Source organism: Asparagus officinalis, chromosome 4, assembly GCF_001876935.1.
Source record: "Asparagus officinalis chromosome 4, Aspof.V1, whole genome shotgun sequence".
Lineage (NCBI taxonomy): Eukaryota > Viridiplantae > Streptophyta > Magnoliopsida > Asparagales > Asparagaceae > Asparagus > Asparagus officinalis.
This window is the reverse complement of record NC_033797.1, coordinates 43,723,252-43,746,863: the sequence shown is the minus strand read 5'-3', so window position 1 is coordinate 43,746,863 and position 23,612 is coordinate 43,723,252. Positions and strand designations below refer to the sequence as shown.

Below are 23,612 nucleotides of genomic sequence, written 5' to 3'. Positions count from 1 at the left end.
CTTCTTCGTTGGAAACGCTTAGGCCTTGTCTTCGGCGTTTCGGTACTGAGCCTTTCGAAAACCGAAACTCGTTCGGGGACCGCCTTGATGCAGCTGCATTCAGACAATACTGCCCGAATGAGTTTGGAACAGGGGCACTGAGTTTCCTGTTTTTGGGGACTCCTTTTCCTGGTTTTATTCGTACCCCCAGCACGATAGTACAACTCGTCTGCTTGACGATCAGAGTAACCTATCGTGTGTTGGCACGACTTCTCAGGTATAACATTATCATCATCAGACGATAATGTTTCCTTCTGAGGGGGAACTGCCTTCTTTGGACTTTCAAAAGTCACGCGCCTCGAAACATGCCTTTTTGGGCGTGAGTTCTCGGCGGGCTCCTGAACTTCAATGCGCAAGTTGGTGCGTATGACTGCCTTGGTCTCTTTGTCATGTAGGAGGTTACGGCGACCCCCAGCCTGCTGCGTCGTCCGGGACTTTTTCATCGGGCCCAAACGATCTTGAATAGGAGCTTTGCCTCTCTCATCGGGAATCGGACCGAGGCGCTCCAAGACTGGCTTCTTCCTTTGGGACGATTCTGCATGATCTCCCGGAGAAGCTATTGGGATTACCGGCGACTTTGGTTGATTCACCGGAGGTTGAACTTTGGTTGGAGGTTGCTTCGGCCTCCACACTTTGCGGGGTGATGGCGGCTTCTTGGCCACCCTTTCTTTCTTTAATTCCTCGGCCTTCTGCACGAGGATTCTTGCTTGTGCAAGTAATGCGCGGCGTTTGTGAATCCGCTCTTCAAGTGTCGAACGGTTCCGTTTGACCCGGATCCATTCGTTCGTCGGCGGCTTGGAGGAACCGCCATTCTTCAGTTGTTGAGGCTGTTTGCCTCTCCTATTCTTCAGATCCGCGTTGTAGCGGACTCTGTCCGTAGACTCCATCGCCTTAGCGAGTTGTCGCGCAAGGCGCTGACGTCGCCTCTGGCGGGCTCTCTTTGAGAGAGTCACAACGCCTTCAACAGTAGAAGCGTTGACAAGAATAGGTTTGACCTCGTTGGAGGTCGGTGGAACTTCACCCGGCGCAACTTTGACGTCAGCCGGGGTGAGAGCTTCGTTGGCGTTCTGAACTTCTTCGAACCAACGAGCCTTTCTCCTGGAGGAGAGCTTTTTGGACTTGCGGGGGGAGGTTGATCCGGACGAGGATGAAAGGTACTCCTCGAACTTGGCTTGGTCGAATTCATACTCGACCTCCTCCTTGACCGGGATTGAGATCCGCGGCTGCGACGCTCCGATCTCGGCAGCGAGATCGGCGGCTCCCACTGTGGTCGCCAGATTGTTCGGGGGAAAAATCGTCTTCAATTGAATTCATTGGCCTATTTAATAGGCCACCCAGATCTGTGCCTAGGCACAGATGCGGGCTGAGGTGGCTCGGGCCACAAGTGGCGGCCACCCTGGGTTGCTCGGCTCAATGCCGAGCGCACCTCAAGGGTGCTCGCATGGGCCGAAGCCACCGAGCCACCTCAGGGTGGCTCGGCTTGGGCCGAGCCACCCTGAAGTGGCTCGGTTTCGGCCGAGCCCCTCTGGGTGTTTGAGTTCCTGTCTTTTTGTCGTTGTTCCCGTTTTGTCCGTGATTCGGTTGTGCGGTTGATTTGTTTGGACTCAATTTGTTGACCTGATTTGGCAGTAGATCCGATTCTGAGTTCGAGTCTGAAACCAATCTTGATTCGGTCGTGGTTCATTCGAGTCCGCTCTTGTTTGGATGACTCGTTGACTCCCCGAACCGTTGGCTTGATTCCGCACACGAATGGATGCATTCCGTTGCTCGCGTGCGATTCGTTAACCTCGTCGCCTCGTTGGTTCGTTGGTTTGTGCCGAGCCATGTTAAGGGACCTATAAGCAATTTTACATGCCTACAGTCCTCCCTTCCTAGACTTGGGTGATTCTGTCTTCTTGTAAAAGTAGTCCTTAGCAAGATGGTTGGTTCATCCACAAATAAAGCAGGCTCGACGTTCAGCTCTTTCTTTCTTTTGAAAGTGGACATGGTTCTTATTTTGATGAAAGGATTTCTTCTTAAATGTTTTATTTTGATTTAGGTGGAATGAACATTTCTTGTGTTTGGAAAAGGGTTTGGATTCAACATTGTTTACTTTGGGTTTGGATTTTGTCACATTTTTCTCCCTGAGTCTATGTTGCTCTTCGATTCTAATGGCATTCAATACTTGTTCAAGGGTAAGATCTCCTTAGGTATGGGTAAGATTTTTGGTAAAATCTGATCAGGACTCAGGAAGTTTGTCTATAAGACAAGCTATCTGAAATGTTTCATCTAAGATAGATCCATTCATTTTCAGTTTATGAACTATATGTTCGAATTCATGAATCTCCTCATTCATTGATTTAGAATCTACCATTTTAAATTTGTTAAAATCAGAGGCTTTAAATCTTTTAATTCCCGTATCATCTAAACCATACTTTTTCTCTAGTGTTTCTCACAGAACTTTAGCATTAGTGATAGAATAATATATGTCATATAATCTATCAGAAAAGGCTCTTAAGATCCTATGAAGGCAATTATATTCTATCTCTTGAGGTATTCTCGGGATAGGAATGGAATCCGTGGAGGAAGATTGTCTAGTAATTGGTCTAGGTGAAGATGAGTTGTCGGGTTCAATTGCAGTTATTAGATTTAGAGTTGTTAACCAAAATATCATTTGGTTTTGCCAACGACGGAAATTGTTCCCATCAAACTTCTCTGGTTTGGCCGACAGGATTTTACTTGTAGCCATGATCTAATGATGAATAAATGATTTTGTTATTATGATGCATCATACATAATTTATGCACTCTATCAACAAAAACATCAAGTAGTACAACAAGTCGGTTTTATGACATGTAAACAACATTATCATAAAAAACATAATACAAAATAGAATATTCAACATGATTTTATTCTAAACAGCACAATTAGATTCTTGAAATGTTAGAAAATGATGTTGTTTAGACTGTAATTAACACGAAAAAGTTAGTTTTGAACAATTGATGAAAATCAGATAATAGCAGATTAATATTATAACTCAGAAATAAAATTTATTCAAAAGAAAATAAATAAAGTTTAGAAATACGGCCTGATGATCGAAGCGTGTACTAAGCACTGTCCCAAGAATCTAATTGCCCCCTCTCGTACAGGGCTTTGTGACCATAGATCTTGGAGATACGACGACCCTCAGTCAGGTGACCTTCTTCTCGTCGACACGAGCTTCAAGAAGGCTCCGCGAACTCTTCAAAACTTTCAGGGAACCAACAAAGGAGTAACAACAAAAAGTTCTAAATCAAAAAGAGAAGAAGAAGAGAGAAGAATTGTTTTGTTTGCACTGTATCTTAGCCCTCTCGCCTATAGGTCCTTTTATAGGGTTAAAGTCGTCGTTTAGATCCTTAATTCCCGCAGCAATTAACACGTTTTAATTACTCACCCATAATTTTCACCCATTAATGCTAGCCGTTTTCTGTCATTTAGATCCGCCATTGTTGCTCTTTAGATCCATCATTCTCGTTCATTAATGCTAGTCGTATGTTGATCACGTTTTAATTATTCCAATAGGAATTCAAAGTGGGCTGAGTGTGCGCGTGTAGGCGTCAAAAATTACCTGTAGGTTCCCGCATGTAGTTCAAAATCGAGAGAAGGTGATGAACGCTATTATCCGAGTCAGAGAGGATTATCCAAGTCAAAGAGGATCATTAGATACTAAAAAAAGAAGCGAAGGAACACACATGAAACGTTGAAATATGTGAAACGACGAAGCAAATACAATCAGGAGGACTCTAGAGTGACCCTCACGAAGAAGTGAAATTTTAACCATGATGAGATTTGAATCCAAAAAATCTCAATAGAAAAACGTTGTAGCTCTTTTCGTCAGCTTTCCAACACATCTTGAATTACATCTTGAAGTGACTCATGCCCAGGTCAGCTCCCGACGCGTTTTCTGATAAGATTGGCTTTTAGAACTCCCTAGGGTCATCCATAAACATGTAGGGTTATCCTTAAACGTGTGAAAGCTGTTACACAACCGAAAACCCACCTAAACGGATAATAACAGTTGTTTTTTGACCCTATCCACAAATACGACATTCCTATCCACAAACACGACATTTAAAATCTATAAATACACCCCTAGCACCCTCATAAAGTCAGATTTGAAGGGATCCATGAATTTTAGAGGAGATAGGTCGAGGTTCTGACGAATTTCAGAGAGGCTAGCAAATCTTGGCGAAGTTCTTCAGCATAAAGAGGGGGAGTTCGAGAGATCTGAGGTTCATTCCCCTTTTCTCCGGATCAAACTTGATTTTGATCTCGAGAAGAATCTCGCTTGGTCGAGATTATTTACTTCAGCGATTGCTTCCTTCGTGAAGTGAGAGCTTTGATCAATAATTCTGTCAACCGGATCCGATCCGTAGGCGGTCCACTGATAAACCCCGGCACAAACAAAGATCCCACGCAAGCAACAGGAGATAAATTATCGTTATGTGTTGTTTGAAGGAATTGTAATCTCTATATTTTCATTGAATAAGGAGATCTTATAAAAGATCAACTTTTTATTTATTTGAGTTTATTGTAACGATTGAAGTTGTAATAGATTCAAGATGATGAAAATAGTAATTTCTGAACCAAACGACGCGCGCCTCCCGAACTGACCCGACCTCGAGTCCGAGTCCTCGAGATGTCGTCTCATCTCGTTGTCTAGTTCGTTCGTTCGTGTAGACTAACACCGCCTTTCGTGTCGACTAGAAGGCGTCATCTCGTTCGTTCGGTCGTGAAGACTAACACCGCCTTTCATGTCGTCTAGAAGGTGTCGTCTCGTCTCGTCGTCTCGTTCATTCGGTCGTGTAGACTAACTCCGCCTTTCGTGTCGACTAGACCGCCTTTCGAGTCGACGAGAAGGTGTCGTCTCGTCTCGTCGTCTCGTTCGTTCGGTCGTGAAGACTAACACCGCCTTTCGTGTCGACTAGAAGGTGTCGTCTTGTTCGTTCGGTCGTGAAGACTAACACCGCCTTTCGTGTCGACTAGAAGGTGTCGTCTCGTCTCGTCTCGTCTTGTTCATTCGGATCTCGTCTCGTCTTGTCGATTGAGACGTCCCTCTTAGAGATCCAATGTGGGACTAAATTTTCCCACGATAGAGTCAAGTTTTAAGTTACAACTCCAATACCACCTACCACCTACTTGTAACCAAACTCGTCCTGAATTATGTTGTACTTCGAAAATTCATAATTTTATTTTCAATCACAGATGCTGATGCCAGTGAGCCATAACTTTTATTTTGCCTAAAAAAGGAGGGGGAAAAAAAGAAAAACGCAAGAGAGGATGAATTTGTCAGTTCAAGAAGGATGTTAGAAATTAAAAAAAAAAGTTAAGTCAAGGGCTTGAAAGAAATAAAAGAACCCCCAAATTAACAGGAAGACCCGCTGGTTTTCGCGCGTGTGGGTGTCCGTAAAATAAAATCTCACAAAAGATACTTGAAGTCAATTCTTTGCCAGCGATCGGTCCCCCATTTCTTTATGTTACTTTGCACGCGTCTATCTATAAAACCGAACCCTCGCAGTCCCATTTCCTAAAACCCTAATCAAAGCTTCCAACTCCAAAAACCCTAGAAACCGCAGCAGGACCCCCCAAATCCCTCGCTTCCTTCTCCTCCGATCCTCTAATGGCGGTTGCTTCCTTGGACGAGACTACGGCCGCGAAAGTCCTCCGCCAGGTCGCTCTCAATGCCTAATCCTTTTGGGGCCGGTAAAAATTCGACTTCTGATGTTTTCTTCTTTACGGATTTTCTCGCAGGTGGAGTTTTATTTCAGCGACAGCAATCTTCCGAGGGACAAGTTCTTGAAGCAAAAGGTTGAAGAGAGCGAAGATGGATGTATGCTTTGTTTGCTTCAAGATCAAATCTTTTCTTTTAAAGCTTTATTTTTTTTTCGTTCTAATCCTGGTTTGTTTTTTGTAGTGGTGAGTTTGGGATTGATATGTTCCTTTGCTCGGATGAGAACCCATCTTGGATTGGGTGAGGTGAAGGAGGAGGCGGTGCCGGAGGATAAAGTGTTGGCGGTGGCGGAGACATTGAGGAAGTCTAATGTCCTTAAAGTATCTGAAGATGGTGAGTTTTTTGGTTCTTAATTTTCTATTATTTATTTATTTTGTTGGAATTTATTGTAGTTTTTTTTCCTCGTGCTTATAAAGTTGAAACTTTGATCGATACTGCTGAAATTGGGTTTGTTTTGATTCACCTTATCTATTATTTCAGAATTAGATTGATTTCTGTGGGCATTATTTGTGTTCGTAGATGTTAGAATATAAATTGCTTGACTGGTGGGATTGCTACTCTCTGAAGTTGTGGTGAGATTGAGGGTCATACTTTTACACTGTAGCCGAGCAACTCTGCACACAATCTCTTGTCAGCTTGAGTTGTAGTTTATTGTATCACTGAACACCTCTTTCCCCTTCTTCTTTCCCTTACTTTATCGCATTTGTAACTAATCTAGTTATTTTTACTGATGTATATTAGTGGTAAAATGAACAATGAACCAATATAAGATTTTGATGGTGTTGTGCCTTTGTTACTTAATCGTTGCCACCATGCTTGGCAGCATGACTGGCAGTAGCTGATTTTATTGTGATCGTTATATTGCAGGGAAGATGATTGGTAGGAGCACTGAACTAGCAAAGCCAGAAGAGGTAAAGGAGCAATTGGACTCAAGAACTGTTGCGGTTTCTCCTTTACCATACGATGTTAACCTTGAAGATGTGGAAGCCTTTTTCAATCAACACGGAAAGGTATCTTTCACAGATTATGTTTGATAATTTATCATCTAGTATAACTCACCCATTAAAAGACTAAATATGATTTACTTCTTTTGAAAACATTAAGTAATTTTGTATACAACCACACTGCACACGCACAAATATTTCTTTTGATGCTATCATTGGCCATATAGCAGTTTTAGCTTTGCTTCTAAATATTTCCCATTTTATGATAGTTTTTGTTCCAATTCTTGTTCTAATTTAGTTAGCATGTATTTGTTTATCTTTTTGGTCAAAATTTTCTTTGTTTGTTGTGATGCTATTGTTTGGTCACATAGCAGTTCGAGTTTGGTTCTTTATGGATTATAGATGAGGCTATTTTAGACAAAATTAAAACACACCTTCTTTATCATTTTGCTTAGATATTGTTTTGTTGTTATGATGCTACAATTGGCCATATAGCAGGTCTGGTTCTACTCTGATGAGTTTCCCATATGCAACAATTCTAATTCTAGTTATAGTTCATTTAGCAAATTTTTTGTGTTAATCGCTTTCGTTAGATCTTGCTCTGTTTATTGAGCTGATAGGATAGTTTGATGTCCATGTCAGCAAGGATAAAAAGGATTTAGTTCAGGAAATCTGAACCTAATTACTTTCCTTGCTTGGAACTTTTGTACTGTTTATTGATTGAAACACAGCCTAGTTTCCATTTTGTCCCCGAGAAAAAGGTGAGCCACCATTGACTTCATTCATGCAACATTAGAGATTTTATCACGCGGCGGCTCATTGGGTCTTTAAACCAACAGTTCATTACCACCAACTCCAGAACATCATGCTTGAACAAAGATGTAGGAGATGAGAAAACAAATTCATTGACATGTACCCTAAACTAAAATCTTGTTAATCATCCTGTTAACCTGAGCGCTTTTTACCTAGTCTTCCATCTAAAATTTTAAGGCATCTCATTCCAAGTAGAGAATCGTTGTTTAATTTTTTGTGTGGCATGGCTTAAGTTTGCATTTGTGAAGTTGAGAAAATGCACCAAAGCTGTAATGGGGTTCAAGCTGAGATTCTTGTAGCATATTCAACTTTAGTATGTGGAGTTAAAGGGTTATTTGGTAGTTATGAAAGTGAATGAAATATTTCGCTTTCTGGCAAATTTCTTTTTATGTTTTAAAGAAAGTGAAAAAAGTTGAAACCTAATTTTTAAGATGTCTCACTTAGCAAAAAATGGAAAATGGAAATAAGGAAGTTAACTATGCTTTAGACATATTGAAATAACTTAAAGCCAATCGCTCCATCAGCTTCTACCTGAATAGTGGAAACTGGAAATGAATGGCCCCAAAATACTTTATCTTTATATAATTTGACTTTCTAAATCACTATTCATTTGTCAAATAATGGAGCTGGTGGATTTTGAGACAATTCCTAGCTAATTTCATGATAATTTTTTTTGCTTCATGCTCTTAATGAGCATATACAGATAAATAATTGAGTTTATTCTTAATAGGTTTTTTTTATAAATGTACCTGTGAACTATGAGGGTGTAGCTACTTATCAGCTATGTTCTATATATTAGCACATTCACCCCTGGTCCCTGTGATGATGTGCTTTCCCTTTCATAGCTACTAATAACCCTATTTTAATAACATCACCACTTGGTTTTAAATTGATAAAAAGTTCAAGTTAAATGAATTTGAAATGTCAAATGAGAATCTAGGTTTACAACTTTTTTCATTATGATCTTTAAAGTCAGGTAATATTTTAACTTCAAATCCCCTTGGTTTAAATTGATAAAAAGGTAAGTCAAATGAAGTGGATGGTCAAAGAGAGACAAGTTTTTACATTATGGTCTCTAAAAATTAGGAAAGACCTACTTTTTAAAATTCTTTTTGTTCCCAATTTGCACTTTATTGTTGGTTACCAACTACCGACAACTCCTCAAAATTGGCATAAAGAACTTCTCCATCTTCCTCCATTGAAATAACATTCGCTTAATTACACTACTCTAACCATTCCCTTCCTACCTATAGTTCTGCATATTATCTGCATGCAATTTCTTTTTTTAATCAAGTTTTACTTGTCGTAACTCTTAAAAGTCCTGCCATACACCAAACTTCCGAAGTTATGGTAAGGGTTGAGAGTTATATGCCCCGTAGGTTGAGTGCCCTTGTATGGCCTGAAATATGAACTCACATTGCGGTATCAATCTTTTTAAAATCCTTTTCAAATTCATGGTCAGTGGGAATTGAACCTAGGTTGCTTTGATACCATGTTAAAGCACTATATCATAACTATGAGAGTTATAAACTTATAGTTTTATATTCTAACAATAACTACAAGGAGCCACTATTGGTTTGTCACATCCAATACAGGAACATTCAGAAATTATGCAGCCTTCTCTTTCTTCAGATACAAGAACACTCAGAAGTTGTGCAGCCTTTTATGGATACCGAATTTTATAGTTGGTAATTCCTTTATGCATGTTTACATTTGAAGTATTACTTAATCCAAAATAGAAGCTCTTAAAAGTTGGACTGGGATGGAATATGAGATATGCTCCAAAATTTTCATAGTTTAATTTTCATCTGGTCATTATAAGCAATAGTATTGATTTTTTTTTTCATCTGCTCATTGAGGCGATTTTAATACCTACAATTGGAGTTTGTGAAGTTTGCACATGCTATGGAGATGCAACCATGCAACTTGCAAATACTTGAATACCCCTTCGATTATTATTATAGCATTTATTTGTGAATGCCTGCAGGTGAACAGTGTTAGGTTACCACGTCTGATTGGTGATAAGAGACAGTTTTGTGGCACTGCATTGATTGAGTTCTCAGAAGAGGAGGATGCCAATAAGGCTTTGAGTACAAGCATGGTTTTTGCTGGTGCAGAGCTAGAGGTGAAAACCAAGTATGTAAAAGTCCTATCTTAAACTCTTTGCTGATTATTCATTATAATCTTTCTGTGTATATCATGCATGTTGAATTGCACATTTGCACATAGTTTCTTGTTGTCTTAGTCTTTGTTGGTTGACCTTGTAATGAACAATAATTTTAAGCAGTAACTTTTAGAATTACCCTTTTTCTACGATGATTATTGTAATGCGAACTCCACAGGAAGTTGCATGGATTAGTTTCCTGTTCACTTGTTGTTCACTACTAAAAGCTAACTGTTCATCTTAAAATCTTTATCATGCAATTCTCTTCTAATTTCAAACAGCTCATTTTGAAATTATCTTACAATTGAGTCATCTTAAAAACTTTTACAGTTTGTGCCTAACTACCTCATTGGAAAGTTTGATCTCAATAAGCCCTCATTTAATATGTCTGCAGGAACGCTTCCAGTGTTTTCTTCTATTTGATAACAAACATATCCAAACTTATCTGCTTATCTAAATTTCTCAATGTTTGGTTTGTCTATATTTAGTTTACAGATTTAATTTTACTACAGATACATTACGTATGCCAAAAATGTTACCCTACTAGTACAATGCAAAGGGTTGTACTGTAGGGTTGTGTTTCTTATGGACTTATGTGCTCATTGCCTACTTGAAAGTAAGTAATTATTATGTTACTAGTATTATTAAAATTGTTTTGCACCTAAGGAGAGTGTATGTTAGTGAAATGGTAATTACTAGCTTAGCACTAAGATAATTTGTTACAAGTCAACCGCCTTAGAGAATTTGATTATTAACCTTATATGTATAGCACCTGTAGAGTTCCGTTTTGTTATGAAAGCCCAAGAGTGCAATTAATTGAACATTTTCATTTTTGTCTTCTTTGATTTTTCATAGATCACCAACCATAGTTAGATCGAAGATTTTTTAGATTAGATAATGTGGCGTTATTTAATTTTTCTCTTTATTAATATATGTCATTGGTTGTATAATGCAGAAAAGACTTCGATGATGAAAGATTACAGAAGTGGGAAGAATTTGAAAAAACACGTCCTAGTAAGGATGCATCAAATGGAAGGTAGCTAGACGCATTTGCTTATTAATTGAATCCCCCCCCCCCCCCCCCCCCCCCCCCCTTTTTTTTTTTTTGTGATCTGTCGGCAGCGGCAACTCACTGGATTGAGTTGATGTACTAAATAGGCCTTCTAACAATTTGTGTAATATATAATTATAGCTATCCGAAGGGCTTGATTGTTGCATTTAAGTTGAAAAGTATTCCATCTGAAGGATCTACAGAAGAAAATGGTCAAGAGGTGAATAAAGGTGCAGAAGCCTGCAAGGTTGACGAAGCTTCAGGTTCTGAGGGTAATATAGTTGAGGATGATGAAATGAACACCTCAGAAAGTGTCCCTGAGAATGAGGGAATGTCTGCAGAAGATATTGAAAAGGGAAATGGCAGAAAGGTTGATGAAGATCACACTGAGACCGATAAAAAGGCTGATGGTGATGCCCAAGAGGGTGATGCTAAGGTTACCGAAGGTTCACCAGTGGAAAATGTCAAGAAGAACACTGTGTCGACAGACAATGAGAATGTAATCTTTAGAGAGGACCTAATGAAGATCTTCCAGAAGTTTGGAACCGTAAAGGTATTTTATAGCTTAAGTATTTTTCCTATTTTTGAGCATAAATACATCATTTTTTGCTTTTATGTTCTTAACCAGTCACTGGAGCATATTTGACTAGACTTGAAAGTTAATTTCATTCATAGATCATCTGAGGAATACCCAAGAGTAAACATGCTGTAGTTTAACTCATTAGACTCATGAGAATATAATGCTTTGGAATAGGGCCATACTAAACGTGAAAACCTCATGCTGGAAGTCTTTTGATCGTTACTTCGAACTTGGCGGGGGAACTGTTGTTTTCATTATATAGTTATGTCATTACCTTTCTACTGAAACACATGGTTGGTTTATTTTTTTAAAAATCTTTTGTCAAATATTTTTGAAAATATTTCTATGCAGCCATAAGGTTATATTCTTGGTCAAAAGGTTATATTCTTTCTTAGTAGGTCTTTCATTATTTAGTTGATTTACTTACTGGAATATGTGTAGTTGATCTCACTTTATACAACTCTCTTCATGTTATTACTTTGGGAAGAGAGCATGCGAGTCATTGTCTTATTTAATTTTTTCTGATCATGAACACACTGGTGGTTTTCCTTTTCCGTAGTTCATTGACTTTAGGATGGGTGAGGAATCAGGGTACATAAGGTTTGAAGACTCTGATGCAGCTGTCAAAGCTCGTGCGGAAGCCGTGCTTACTGATGAAGGTGGCTTTATTGTCAAAAAGCACATTGCTACGTTAGAACCACTGACTGGTATGCATCCCCTCCTTTTCTTTGGATTAGCTGGGAAAATGTTTATTTGGATTGTACTCATTTTTTTAATTATTAAGGTTTGTTTCAGTCTTATGGTACTGTAATCTATATAAAGAAATTTAGATGGCACATCCTCTAAGTTGATATAATTTTCTATTTTGATATGGACCATATTAAAATCTCAGAACCTTAATCTTATTTTTTAAGTTAGTTAATTGTCACGCATTTCTAATAAAATTTTCTGCTAAAAGTTGATCAGGTTTCAGTTTTGGGCATTATAATTTGATTCATACTTTATTTATTTTAAAATGACATCATACCATGATTGCGAAGCTATAGAATGCACTGTTAAGTACACTTTTTTTTCGTGAGAAGATTAGATTTTCATTACCTATATGTAAATGAAAGTACAGACTCCAAACATGAAACACAATAGACCAAAAGAATCTATACAAGCTACTATACAAAAATAACTCTTCAAAGCAAATCTGTACAATATGAATTCTATATCTCACCAACAGAGAGACTGACCAAAACGACTCAATATTAATACAATAATAGACTAGCAATTATTATAAGCAAACCTGCTAAAAAATTGCTTTCAAAACATAGCTTTCTGATCATGCCTATGTCAAGAAGATCTCAAGCTATAAAACTTTGTACTGCGCAATCACTGATTTTCCCTCAAATTCAGAATAAAACTACTTGCAGCAGAGCATCTGTACTGTTTTAAGAACAGGATCCCAGCTCAGCTTATTGAAATCACAATAAATTTCCAAATACTAACCAATAACTCGTCAACACTCAAAAAAAAAAAAAAAAATCCAGAAATGATGTCTCAGAACAATCCCCATCACCATTTTTTTGAAGTTACTAGTACTGAACACAGAATTTTTTACACCATTGCCTGTTTCATAAAAACTGATGTCTTTTGAATCTTACTCAACTGAAATTTCGAAAAGAGTTTAATTTGCATCACTAAATCTCCAGTGTTAAGTTGTTGTTGCCTGAAGATAAGAGCATTTCTAGCTTGCCATATATGATACCCAGGCAGTCAAAGCAGATCATTTAAACCTTGATTTAAACTTTCGCCTCCCCTTTTCCTTGTAGCCCATGGAATGTGCCTGCTTCAAGTACATGGTACCTGATAATCACACACATAACCTGAAATATATTTTCACACCTTATTAGAGAACTCACACTCAAAGAACAGATGCTCTTTGGTTTCTTCTGAACTTCCACAGAATGGGCACTGTGAGTTTATATCGAAACCCTTCTTCTATGAGCTGATTTCTAGTTTGTAACTTTTCATGACAAGCCAACCAGAAAATCAAAGCTCTCTAAGTGCAAACACATTAATTGTCTCGTCTGATTTCTTTTCTTGGTAGATCCATCAAATCTCTTGCATATCACTAATAATGTGTATCCTTAAGAGTGGCAGTAAATATATAGTAATGATCGTTTTAGATAGTGTGGTGTATAGCTTACTAGTTATTTTTGTTGATTTAGGTAACCCTAGTCTTGTGATTTAACTTTTAGCTTTCACCTCATTTGTATGAAATCTTCAAGGACATGATTTTGCATAAGCCAACAACAATAGTTCTCTCACAAGCTAATAAATCTATTCAGTTGATTCTGTTTGTTGGGAAGTGAAGTGGTTGGAAAGGAATATCACTGGAAGCACTAAAATGTGACCCTGCAGTGTTGACACCCTGCAGATAGCCCACAAAGACTGGTTCGGTATTACCTGCTAAGCTAATTTAACTTGATATATTGAACACACTAGTTTTAGACTAGAGCAAGCCTGTTTTAAACGCCTGATAATCTTGATTCCACAACTTAATTCATAAATCCACTTAGTTTCAGCTTTAGTTTAACTATGGCCTGAAACATCCAGATTATATAGTGGATGCAATATTCTAGACATCATATACTATTGCTGCAGTATATATCCGTTTCTTTTTTAAAAGGTCGCAGCCACATACTCATCTTTTATGCTACTGGACTGTTCTTTGTGTTGTAACCTTTAGAGAATAATATATTATAATATATGATATATATTATATATATATATATATATATATATATATATTAATATATATTATACTAGTATATATCTAATGAGAAAAATGGGTACTTGCTGTACACCAGACACAAAGTTTGTTATGTGTTTGGTAGTGTGGTGACATTATTCGCCCACTTATTGAAAAAGGGGCCCACATTCACATGAGTAGGGGAGTGGTTGGAATGTGAGGTGGATGAAAGATATGACACCTCAGTACCCAAGCCAAAAAAATCTTGGTAGGCCAGCGCATATTCATCTCTCTCTCTCTCTCCTCTCTATATATATATAATATATATTATATTAATAAGTATATATAATATATAATATAGAGAGAGAGAGAGAGAGAGAGAGAGAGTAAACTTATGTCAAATTAAGTGACCCTCAACCAAAGTTCTATCAATTATGGAAGCAAGTCTTCAATATATGCAACGGATCTCATTGTATCATCAAGGATAAAACTTTGATGGTTGGATGGTCCCTTAGTTGACATAGTTTTCCTCTCTCTCTCTCTCCTCTATATATATTATATTATATATTAATATATATATATATATATATTATATAGTCCTGCTTACGTTATATTAAACATGACCAAGAACTTGATTATTCAGTTAATGCCACCTTAAATGTACTTTGAGATGAGTTTGATGGGTTTTTTTTAAAGTCGTGTCACTGACCTATTCTCTGGATGTACAAATTCAGGTGATGCCGAAAAGGAGTACTGGAGCTTGCTACGTGGCAACCAAGACAAGTACAGGGAAAATAAAGGCAATAATAAGAGAGGAAGGTGTGCATCTCCCTTTCTTCGATAATTTTTATTGCTTAGAACTTTCTAGTTTCTCATTGTCAATTTAATTTATACCACAAAAACAGTTATAAATCTTCCTCCCCGTGTTTGGAGAAGTGTTTAACTATATATAAACGATCACACTACTGGTGCTTTCTTAATATAATTTAGGGATTACATTTTTCAGTAAGTCCTGCAATATCAAGTATAATCTGTTTTAATTGACTCCATTGCTAAGTGTGGAATATGTTATGAGTTTCAAATTTCTCTCGAACTTTTTATGTTCAGACCTGTGACCATCCCTATCACAGTTCCTTCTCTCAAGCTCCTCCCAAGGAAAATTGAGTACCCATCGTTTCCTGTGCTTATTATTGGGGTTTCACATCAGATATTAAAAAATAACTTTCATGTTTTGTATCACTCCATGATATTCTTTGACGTTTAGGTTATTGTTACGTATCAGGGGTAAAGGAAACAGGGGAGGTAGACAATTTGATGGCAAGAGAAATCGCCAAGGTGATTCACACAATGGACGAGCGAATAAAGCTCAGAAAGTTTAAGTTGGCAGCGAGCCCCTATGACAGTTTTCTTGAGCCTGCTCTCAAGGTATGGTATTCTCTGCGGTCTTATGCAACAAGGAGCTAACAGATTTTGGTGGTGATTAGCTATTAGTTCCATTTCCTGTTTCGATTCTCTGCTGTAGTTACTAATATAAAACTTTATATATATGTAATGCTTAAGATGCACAACTTATCTAATGATATTTATTATGAACAGTGAGTTTGTTCTGTAGAGCTTTATATTTTATATTTTTTTATTTTTAAAAAGGAGAGTATAGTTTGGTGTGCCCTATCTGAAAAGTAATTTGTGATCTGCCTTAGTTTGATGCATGATTATAGAACATTCTCTGGGGAAGATACCTGGAATTAATTGTTGGGATGGCCCAGACCTTATCTTTAGCATTCTAGCGTGTGTTGGATCATATGGACTATTGCTATCAAGTCCTCATCTGAAGTTTGTTTGGATTAAGTTTCTAGAGTAAGACTAGAGTAAGTGAGCAAGCTAGACGATCTGGCATTGCCACTTGTTTGCGATTATGTCGCAGGATTTGGCTGATTCGATCTTATTCACGAGTTTCTGAGGAAAAGTGTGTTTGTATGGAAACAAAATACCCTATGGTGTTCTCTCATAGGCGTTCAGTAATCAATTCTAAAACAGTATCATCGATATTACGTATCAGTGCAATGAGAATACTTCAACGTCTATCTAATTACCAACTTTAAAATTAGTACTGAACAATCTTTTTAGTTAATCACCTTTAGGATGGGCATAGCTGCATAGCCATGGGATAGCAACATTTTGGTATGCTTTACTTCTGGATTTGGTATAAACTCGACATTCTAACAAAATATTTGATGCCATTGATATTATCCTATCTCATTTATAAAACAGTATTTCTTCTCCTATAATAGATGAGTATCTATCATTCAAAGGGGGCAAGCTCATGACCACTAAACTTTGGCCCCAAAAGACTCAAGAAGTCTACAGTTTTACATTCTTACACAATTTAGGGAAAAGTTAAAGCAAATTAATAACAAAATTTAGTCCCCTGGTCCGTACTGGCTGGGCTCCTCGAGACAAATTGTAACCCAGCCTCTTCAGTCCATCACCTTATTTTTTAGCTCTCGAGAGTCGAGATAACAGAACTACCTGAACATTTGGTGGTAAAAAATAAACCAGATGCTTGAATTAGAGTAGTGTTATTTCAACAACTTTTATGTAAGATTTGTTAATGTGGGTATATGAAACTAGAGTTTGGTACCCCAAATAAATATGTACACATTCTATTTTCAATAACCATAGTACACATTCTATTTTCAATAACCATAGAAGTATTCAAATGTTACCGTGGTCTCAAGCAGGGCGACCCATTGTCTCCTATGCTCTTCCTTTTGGTGGTGGACGTCCTTAACAAAATGATCAATAAGAGTGCAGCTGCTGGAGATCTTTCTGATCTTAACCTGAAAGGTGAATTAAATCACATTAGACTTCTCCTGTTTGCGGACGACACCATCATTTTCTCTAAAGCTTCAAACTCAGACATATCCACCCTCAAAGCAGTGCTCACGATTTTTGCTATTGTTTCAGGCCTCAGAATAAATCAGACCAAAACTAATCTTTTTTACTTAGGCAGAATCCCTTTCAAAGGTGCTCGTTTAGCGAGTATGCTGAATTGCTCAATGGGTACCTTTCCCTTCACTTACCTTGGTTTGCCTTTGAAGAAAGGTGCTCTGCTCAGAAGGGATTGGCAACCCCTCTTGGACTCCTCCTCCAAAAAATTGGCTCTATAGAAGACTAAATCCCTATCTTTAGGTGGGAGACTTACTTTGCTTAACTCCGTTCTCTCCTCCCTCCCCCTTTATTATATGTCCTTTTTCAAACTGCCAGCTTGGCTCATCAAAGCTATAGACAGAATTAGAAGAAATTTCCTTTGGAGTGGTCATAACAACCCATCCAAGATTAAGTGCTTAATCAATTGGTCTACAGTTTGTAAAGGCAAAACGGAAGGAGGGCTCGGGGTTAAAGACCTCTCTGCCTTTAATTCAGCCCTCCTTTCAAAGTGGATTTGGGACATTATGGAGAAAAACTCCCTGGTCAGTAAAGTCATCTTCTCCCTGTACTCTAGGGATCAGTCCAATCCTGTTATTTATTCCCCCAGGAGATCAGCATCGAACTTCATCAAGGATCTCCACAATATTTGCCCCCCTTTCTTTAGTCATGTGCATTGGAAGATTGGGGATGGCAAAACATGCAGATTCTGGCATGACAAATGGACTGGGGTCAACTCCCTCAGCAGTCTTTTCCCAAAAGCTCATCAACTTTCTTTCTCCAGTGAATGTAACATCCTCTCTCAAGGTTCCAAGCTTCTAAACGTATGGCAGTGGCATCCAATCTTAAGAAGAGGCTACTCTCAGGCTCATAGGCAGGAAATCTCTGATCTCCTTAACTTTCTAGCTCAATTCTCTATCTCAGGTAACCTCAGTCATGATAAGATCATATGGCCATTTCAAGCATCTGGAATTTTTATTGTTAAATCTTTCTACGCAAGCATCACACATGGTGGAGTCACTTCTAGCCACTTTAAATTTATTTGGAAGTCTCTTGCTCCTCTGAAGGTGAAAGTTTTCTTTTGGCTTGCTAGTAAACACTTTAAATTTATTTGGAAGTCTCTTGCTCCTCTGAAGGTGAAAGTTTTCTTTTGGCTTGCTAGTAAACTTAAACTGAACACCAGGGACGTGTTGATGTCCAAAGGTTGGTCTGGCACTCCCATCTGTCCTTTTTGCTATGGAGACCCAGAAACCCACGACCACTTGTTCATTACATGTGCTTTTTCCTCACAAGCATGGTCTTCCCTCCTCCCCCTCTTTCCATCAGATTCCAAGCCTCTGCACTTGGAGGATATGATCTCGGCTAATACGCAACTTTTTGGGCATGACCTTGCAACCATCTGGAATATCGTGCTACCATGCTTTTGTTGGTGTATATGGAACAGTCGAAATAACTTCATTTTCAACGGCATTGCTATTTCTCCTCTCCAAATTGCTGCTAATGTTGCTAGATTCGTCTTATTTTGGACAGGCTGTTCGGCCTCTAAATCTGGGCTCAAGCAGCATGAGGCGGCCATCAACCTGGGTTTCAAGGAGATAGCTCAAACTCACATGGAGGCGGTGGTGGATGATAACTTCTCAGCAACTAACTGACAGTACTCCAAGGGAGTTCCAGGCTCTTGTGAAGAAGCTCGCTGCAGTATATGTGGGCACCTTCTTTTCCGTCTGTTTTGTAGCCTTATATATCTTTTCTATTTTGGTGGAGTTGCTGCTGTGGTTTGTTTCAGCAGATGTTCATTCTCTCTGTTGACTTCTCTTTTTTCTTTTTTCTCTCCTTTTTGTAGTTTGCTGTTTTGTGTGGGTTGAAACATGGGCGAATTGTTCTGATAGGTGACGACAAGGTCCGCTCCTTATCGATCAATTCGCCTTATGTTTCTCTTCCTCCACTTATTTATCAGTATGTAATCTCAACTGTTGGTTATCCTTATTATATATATATTTACGTACAGGGAATCTCTCCCTGTCTTTTAGTCAAAAAAAAAAAAACCATAGAAGTATCACAACTGTGAACGAAGTGGGGACGTGGGGGCCACCCATGTGCACTTAACAATTCCCAACCCATGTGCTGGGAGATTTCGTGGGTGCGGATGCGGATGCGGCCCACGAACTGTTTTTTTTCTCCCACAGCTATATATATAGCTTGCTAGGGTTGCGTGAAAGATTGGCTTCGTGAGGGAAAAACGCAGAGGCTTTTCGGCTGCGTGAAAAAAAAGAAGAAAACAACAGATAGTTTTCGACTCTGCTTGGTGAAGAAAAAACGTCGACTTTGAGAGGGTTTGTGCATTCTTTTGAGAGAGAAATGGTGAGGGATTTGAGAGATTGTTTGAGGGTTTTATTTGTGAGACATTGTGTGATTGTAAATCCTATTTGTCCTGTCTCTCTAATAGTAGATCTCCTCCTCCTTGTCCCGTGGACGTATGCAACTTGCCGAACCACGTAAAAATAGTTTGTCTTGCTGTGATTTGTAATAGCTTGTTAGGTTCCCTCGACAAGTCAGTCCTAGAACTGATGAGAGGAAGAGTGTATATCCCACTTCGTTGAGATATATTACTTTCGGTTCTTGTTTCTTTTGTGAAGCAGAGATTTAGTTGAGATCTACTCTCTTGTTGTGTACTAGAGGTGCTGTCGAAATTTTCGCTGCGCACAACAATTGGTATCAGAGATTTGGGTTCGACTTGAGGTTCATTTTGGAGGATTCGTTGTAGGATTCTCGTTTGAAGAGTTAGATCAACAACATGAAAGAAGCAAGCACATCGGGATCGTATCTTACGAAGGCGATACAGAGTTGAGCATCAATAATACAAAGATTGATGTTCCGAAGTTCGACGACAAGATCAATTTTGGTTTGTGGAGATGCCAGGTGATAGATGCATTGGACGCACAGAATTTAGAGGAGACTCTTGAGTTACAAGAGAACCTAATGATATGGAGGACAAAGTTTGGAAGAAGTTGAACAGTAGTGCTTGTGGAGTTATTCGGTCATGCTTGACGCTGGATCTTATTTATGATGTGATGAACGAGACGTCAACGAAGAAATTGTAGGAAACGCTCAATGAGAAGTATCTTACTAAGAACATTGAGAATTAGCTTTACTTGAAGAAGAGGTTTTACCAGTTCAAGATGAAGAGCGTAGTTTCCATTAGGGAGCATGTTAACAACTTCATAAAGTTACTTTCGGATATGGTATGTGGATATCATAGTTGAGGATGAAGACAAAATGATGCTACTTTTGTGTTCGTTGCTCGAGGATAATTATGATACTTTTGTTCTCACTATAGTTAATGGAAGAACGACTGTTAATTACAAGGAGGTGACCTCGGCGTTGGTGAATTATGAGTTGAGGAAGAGTGTTGACGAACCCTCCGAGAAGTTGGTGAATTATGAGTTGAGGAAGAGTGTTGACGAACCCTCCGAGAAGGCATCGGGAGATGCATTAGCAGTTCAAGGCCGTGGTCCAAACTAAGAGTGTTGACGAACCCTCCGAGAAGGCATCGGGAGATGCATTAGCAGTTCAAGGCCGTGGTCCAAACTGTAGTAGGAGGTCGCAGTCTAGAGGTGCACACTTTGCAGTTCGTAAAAATCAGTGTGCCTTTTGTAAAGAGGATGAACATTGGAAAGCCGAATGCCCAAAGTTAAATCCGGAAAGAATAAGGGGAAACCTGTACAAGCTTCAGAGGTGAATGTTGTTAAGCCTAGTGGTAACAATTCAGATTCAGATTCTTCAGGCTATTTGTTATCTGCACTATCGTCAGTTTGTGTTGTCAACTCTACAGAGTGGATGTTGGATTCGGGTGTTTTTTACCATATTTGTCCTAGGAGGATTGGTTCTCCAGCTTTCAGGAGTTGAAAAAAGGGGATGTCATGCTCATGGGTAATGGACATGCATGCTCTATTGGTGGTATTGGTACCATTCATATTCGGATGAGTAACGTGATGATTCGGGAGTTGGATGAAGTGATGTTCGTTCCTCAGTTGAAGAAGAACATCATTTCAATTGGAGCTTTGGAGGCAACAGGCTATAGGGTGACCTTGGTGGATGCACGTTTAAAGATCACATTAGGGTCCATGATTGTGATGAACGACGTCAAAAAATAATTTTTATCATTTGATTGGTAGCACGGTGATTGGTGATGAGCTGATGACTTCTTTGGATTTGGCTAGACTGTGGCGTTTTTGAGGCTGGGATATTTGGTTATTGGTACCGTGCATTGTTTGTTGATGAGTGCTTTGACCTGCAGTTTGAAGTCCTATGAACACATTGGTATGAGCGAGAAGACCGAGGTGAAGTTTGGCACTTCTATCCATCGATTGAGGTAGCACTTCTATCCATCGATCGAGGGGTCTTCTAAGGGGTGTTCATTCAGGCATTTGGGGGCCTTCCAAGAGAGCATCATTGGGAGGTAATAGGTATGTAGTTTCCTGTGTTGGTGATTATTCTAGGCATTGGTGGGTTGCAACCAAGTCCCGTTGGTGTGAAGTCCTAGTAGTCAACAACAGATGGAGAAAGTGTATTGGTAGAAAGGTAATTCGTTGTTCTTTTCTGTGTTTGAGCCCAGCTAATGGCAGTTTGAGACACTTCATTAGAGAGGAAATAATAGGGTGACGAGATGAGATGGTAGATTTGGTGAGCTGTTCCTTTCTGGAGGAGGATCAGCGTTTGATGTCGAGCATTGGTTATGGTGATCGGACTTCAACATGTTTGGGTCATCTTATGCATAGGTTACCGACTGCTGCGTTTAGAGATTTTAGATCTGGTAGAGCTGTTTCAGATTTTAGGTTGCGTCGGATGTTTGACTACGCAACACTTGGTCACATCGTGGATGTGAGATTTGATCTGATTGCACATTTGGGATTCAGATGCTCATTTGGTTATCAGTTGGGAGACTTTGGTTTTATGTCACTTTTGACTCTCGATAGGTAGAGAGTATTGATTAGATCGTTGGGATATCGCAGCAGGTGGAGTGTGATGTCACTTCATGTTGGGTGGAGATTCCTCCACGTTCTCCAGATCATACTGCATCGTTTTGGATTCCAGCTGAGGTGACACATATTGGGAATCATGTTGGTTTGGATACAGATGATGAGTTGGTTGATTCGGGTGCAGCTGGTGGACATAGTTCAGATTTGGTTATGACCGTTAGTTCACCTCAGGAGGAGGTGTTTGGTTTGTTTCGCTTTGGGGCTATTAGGAGAGCTATCAGCCACAGATTTATTGGTGATGTTGGAGAAGGGTTCCGAACTCTTCTAGTTGATTAAGGTCGTTGGCGGCCATTTAGGTGAACTACGTGAGGCTTGATTCATTGGGCAAGAGGATACATAGGCAGTCTTTAGATACAACTGGTTGGATTAGTTGGTTTTGATGGGGGGAGATTGTTTGAGCTCTCGTTTGAGTTCCCGACTTGTTGTGGATTGAGTTCGTTGTCGTGAATTAACTTTAAGGCGTACTGGACACAACAAGTGGGACATTTGATTGTTTTGGTGTCGGCTCAATTTTAGGAGAAACTTCACCGAGGTGAACGAAGAGGGGACGTGGGGGCCACCCACGTGCACGTAACAATTCCCAACCCACGTGCTAGGAGATTTCGTGGGTGCGGATGCGGATGCGGCCCACAAACTATTTTTTTTCTCCCGCAGCTATATATATAGCTTGCTAGGGTTGCGTGAAAGATTGGCTTCGTGAGGGGAAAAAACAGAGGCATTTCGGCTGCGTGACAAAAAAGGAGAAAACAACAGATAGTTTTCGGCTCTGCTTGGTGAAGAAAAAGCGTCGATTTTGGGAGGGTTTGTGCATCCTTTTGAGAGAGATTGCGAGGGATTTGAGAGATTGTTTGAGGGTTTTATTTGTGAGACCTTGTGTGATTGTAAACCATATTTGTTCTCTCTCTCTCTCTCTCTCTAATAGTATATCTCCCCCCCTCCTTGCCCCGTGGACGTAGGCAACTTGCCGAACCACGTAAAAATAGTTTGTCTTGCTGTGATTTGTAATAGCTTGTTAGGTTCCCTCGACAAGTCAGTCCTAGAACTGATGAGAGGAAGAGTGTATATCCCACTTTGTTGTGATATATTACTTTCGGTTCTTGTTTTCTTTGTGAAACATGGATTTAGTTGAGATCTACTCTCTTGTTGTGCACCAAAGGTGCTGTTGAAATTTTCGCTGCGCATAACAATAATTTCATACTTATTGATTCATTACCCTACCCTGACATCTCGATACGTGGACTTTCCCACCCTTTTCGACATCTCTGCTCTTCTGATGCTCAAACCTGTTCTCCCTAAAAACTCGGGTTATGTCTGAGAGAGGGCCAACCCTGTCTTCAGTCCTCAATTCAAGCTCCAATCTCTGAAAATTGAAAAAAATAATTTCATACTTATTGATTCATTACCCTACCCTGACATCTCGATACGTGGACTTTCCCACCCTTTTCGACATCTCTGCTCTTCTGATGCTCAAACCTGTTCTCCCTAAAAACTCGGGTTATGTCTGAGAGAGGGCCAACCCTGTCTTCAGTCCTCAATTCAAGCTCCAATCTCTGAAAATTGAAAAA

At 39.3% G+C, this 23,612-nt stretch overlaps 1 protein-coding gene and 1 pseudogene across 1 annotated transcript; one reads left to right on the top strand and one right to left on the bottom strand.

Moving 5' to 3' along the window:
• LOC109837326 (la protein 1-like) lies at positions 5,544-15,693 on the top strand. The gene is made up of 10 exons (XM_020405518.1): positions 5,544-5,728; positions 5,809-5,887; positions 5,972-6,121; positions 6,656-6,798; positions 9,533-9,681; positions 10,665-10,745; positions 10,902-11,313; positions 11,900-12,047; positions 14,815-14,899; positions 15,363-15,693. Exons 1-10 carry the CDS (start codon positions 5,678-5,680, stop codon positions 15,457-15,459), a joined length of 1,395 nt encoding a protein of 464 aa, XP_020261107.1. The 5' UTR covers positions 5,544-5,677; the 3' UTR covers positions 15,460-15,693.
• The window catches only part of LOC109838588, an 8,799-nt pseudogene continuing 8,432 nt past the window's right edge, over positions 23,246-23,612 (bottom strand).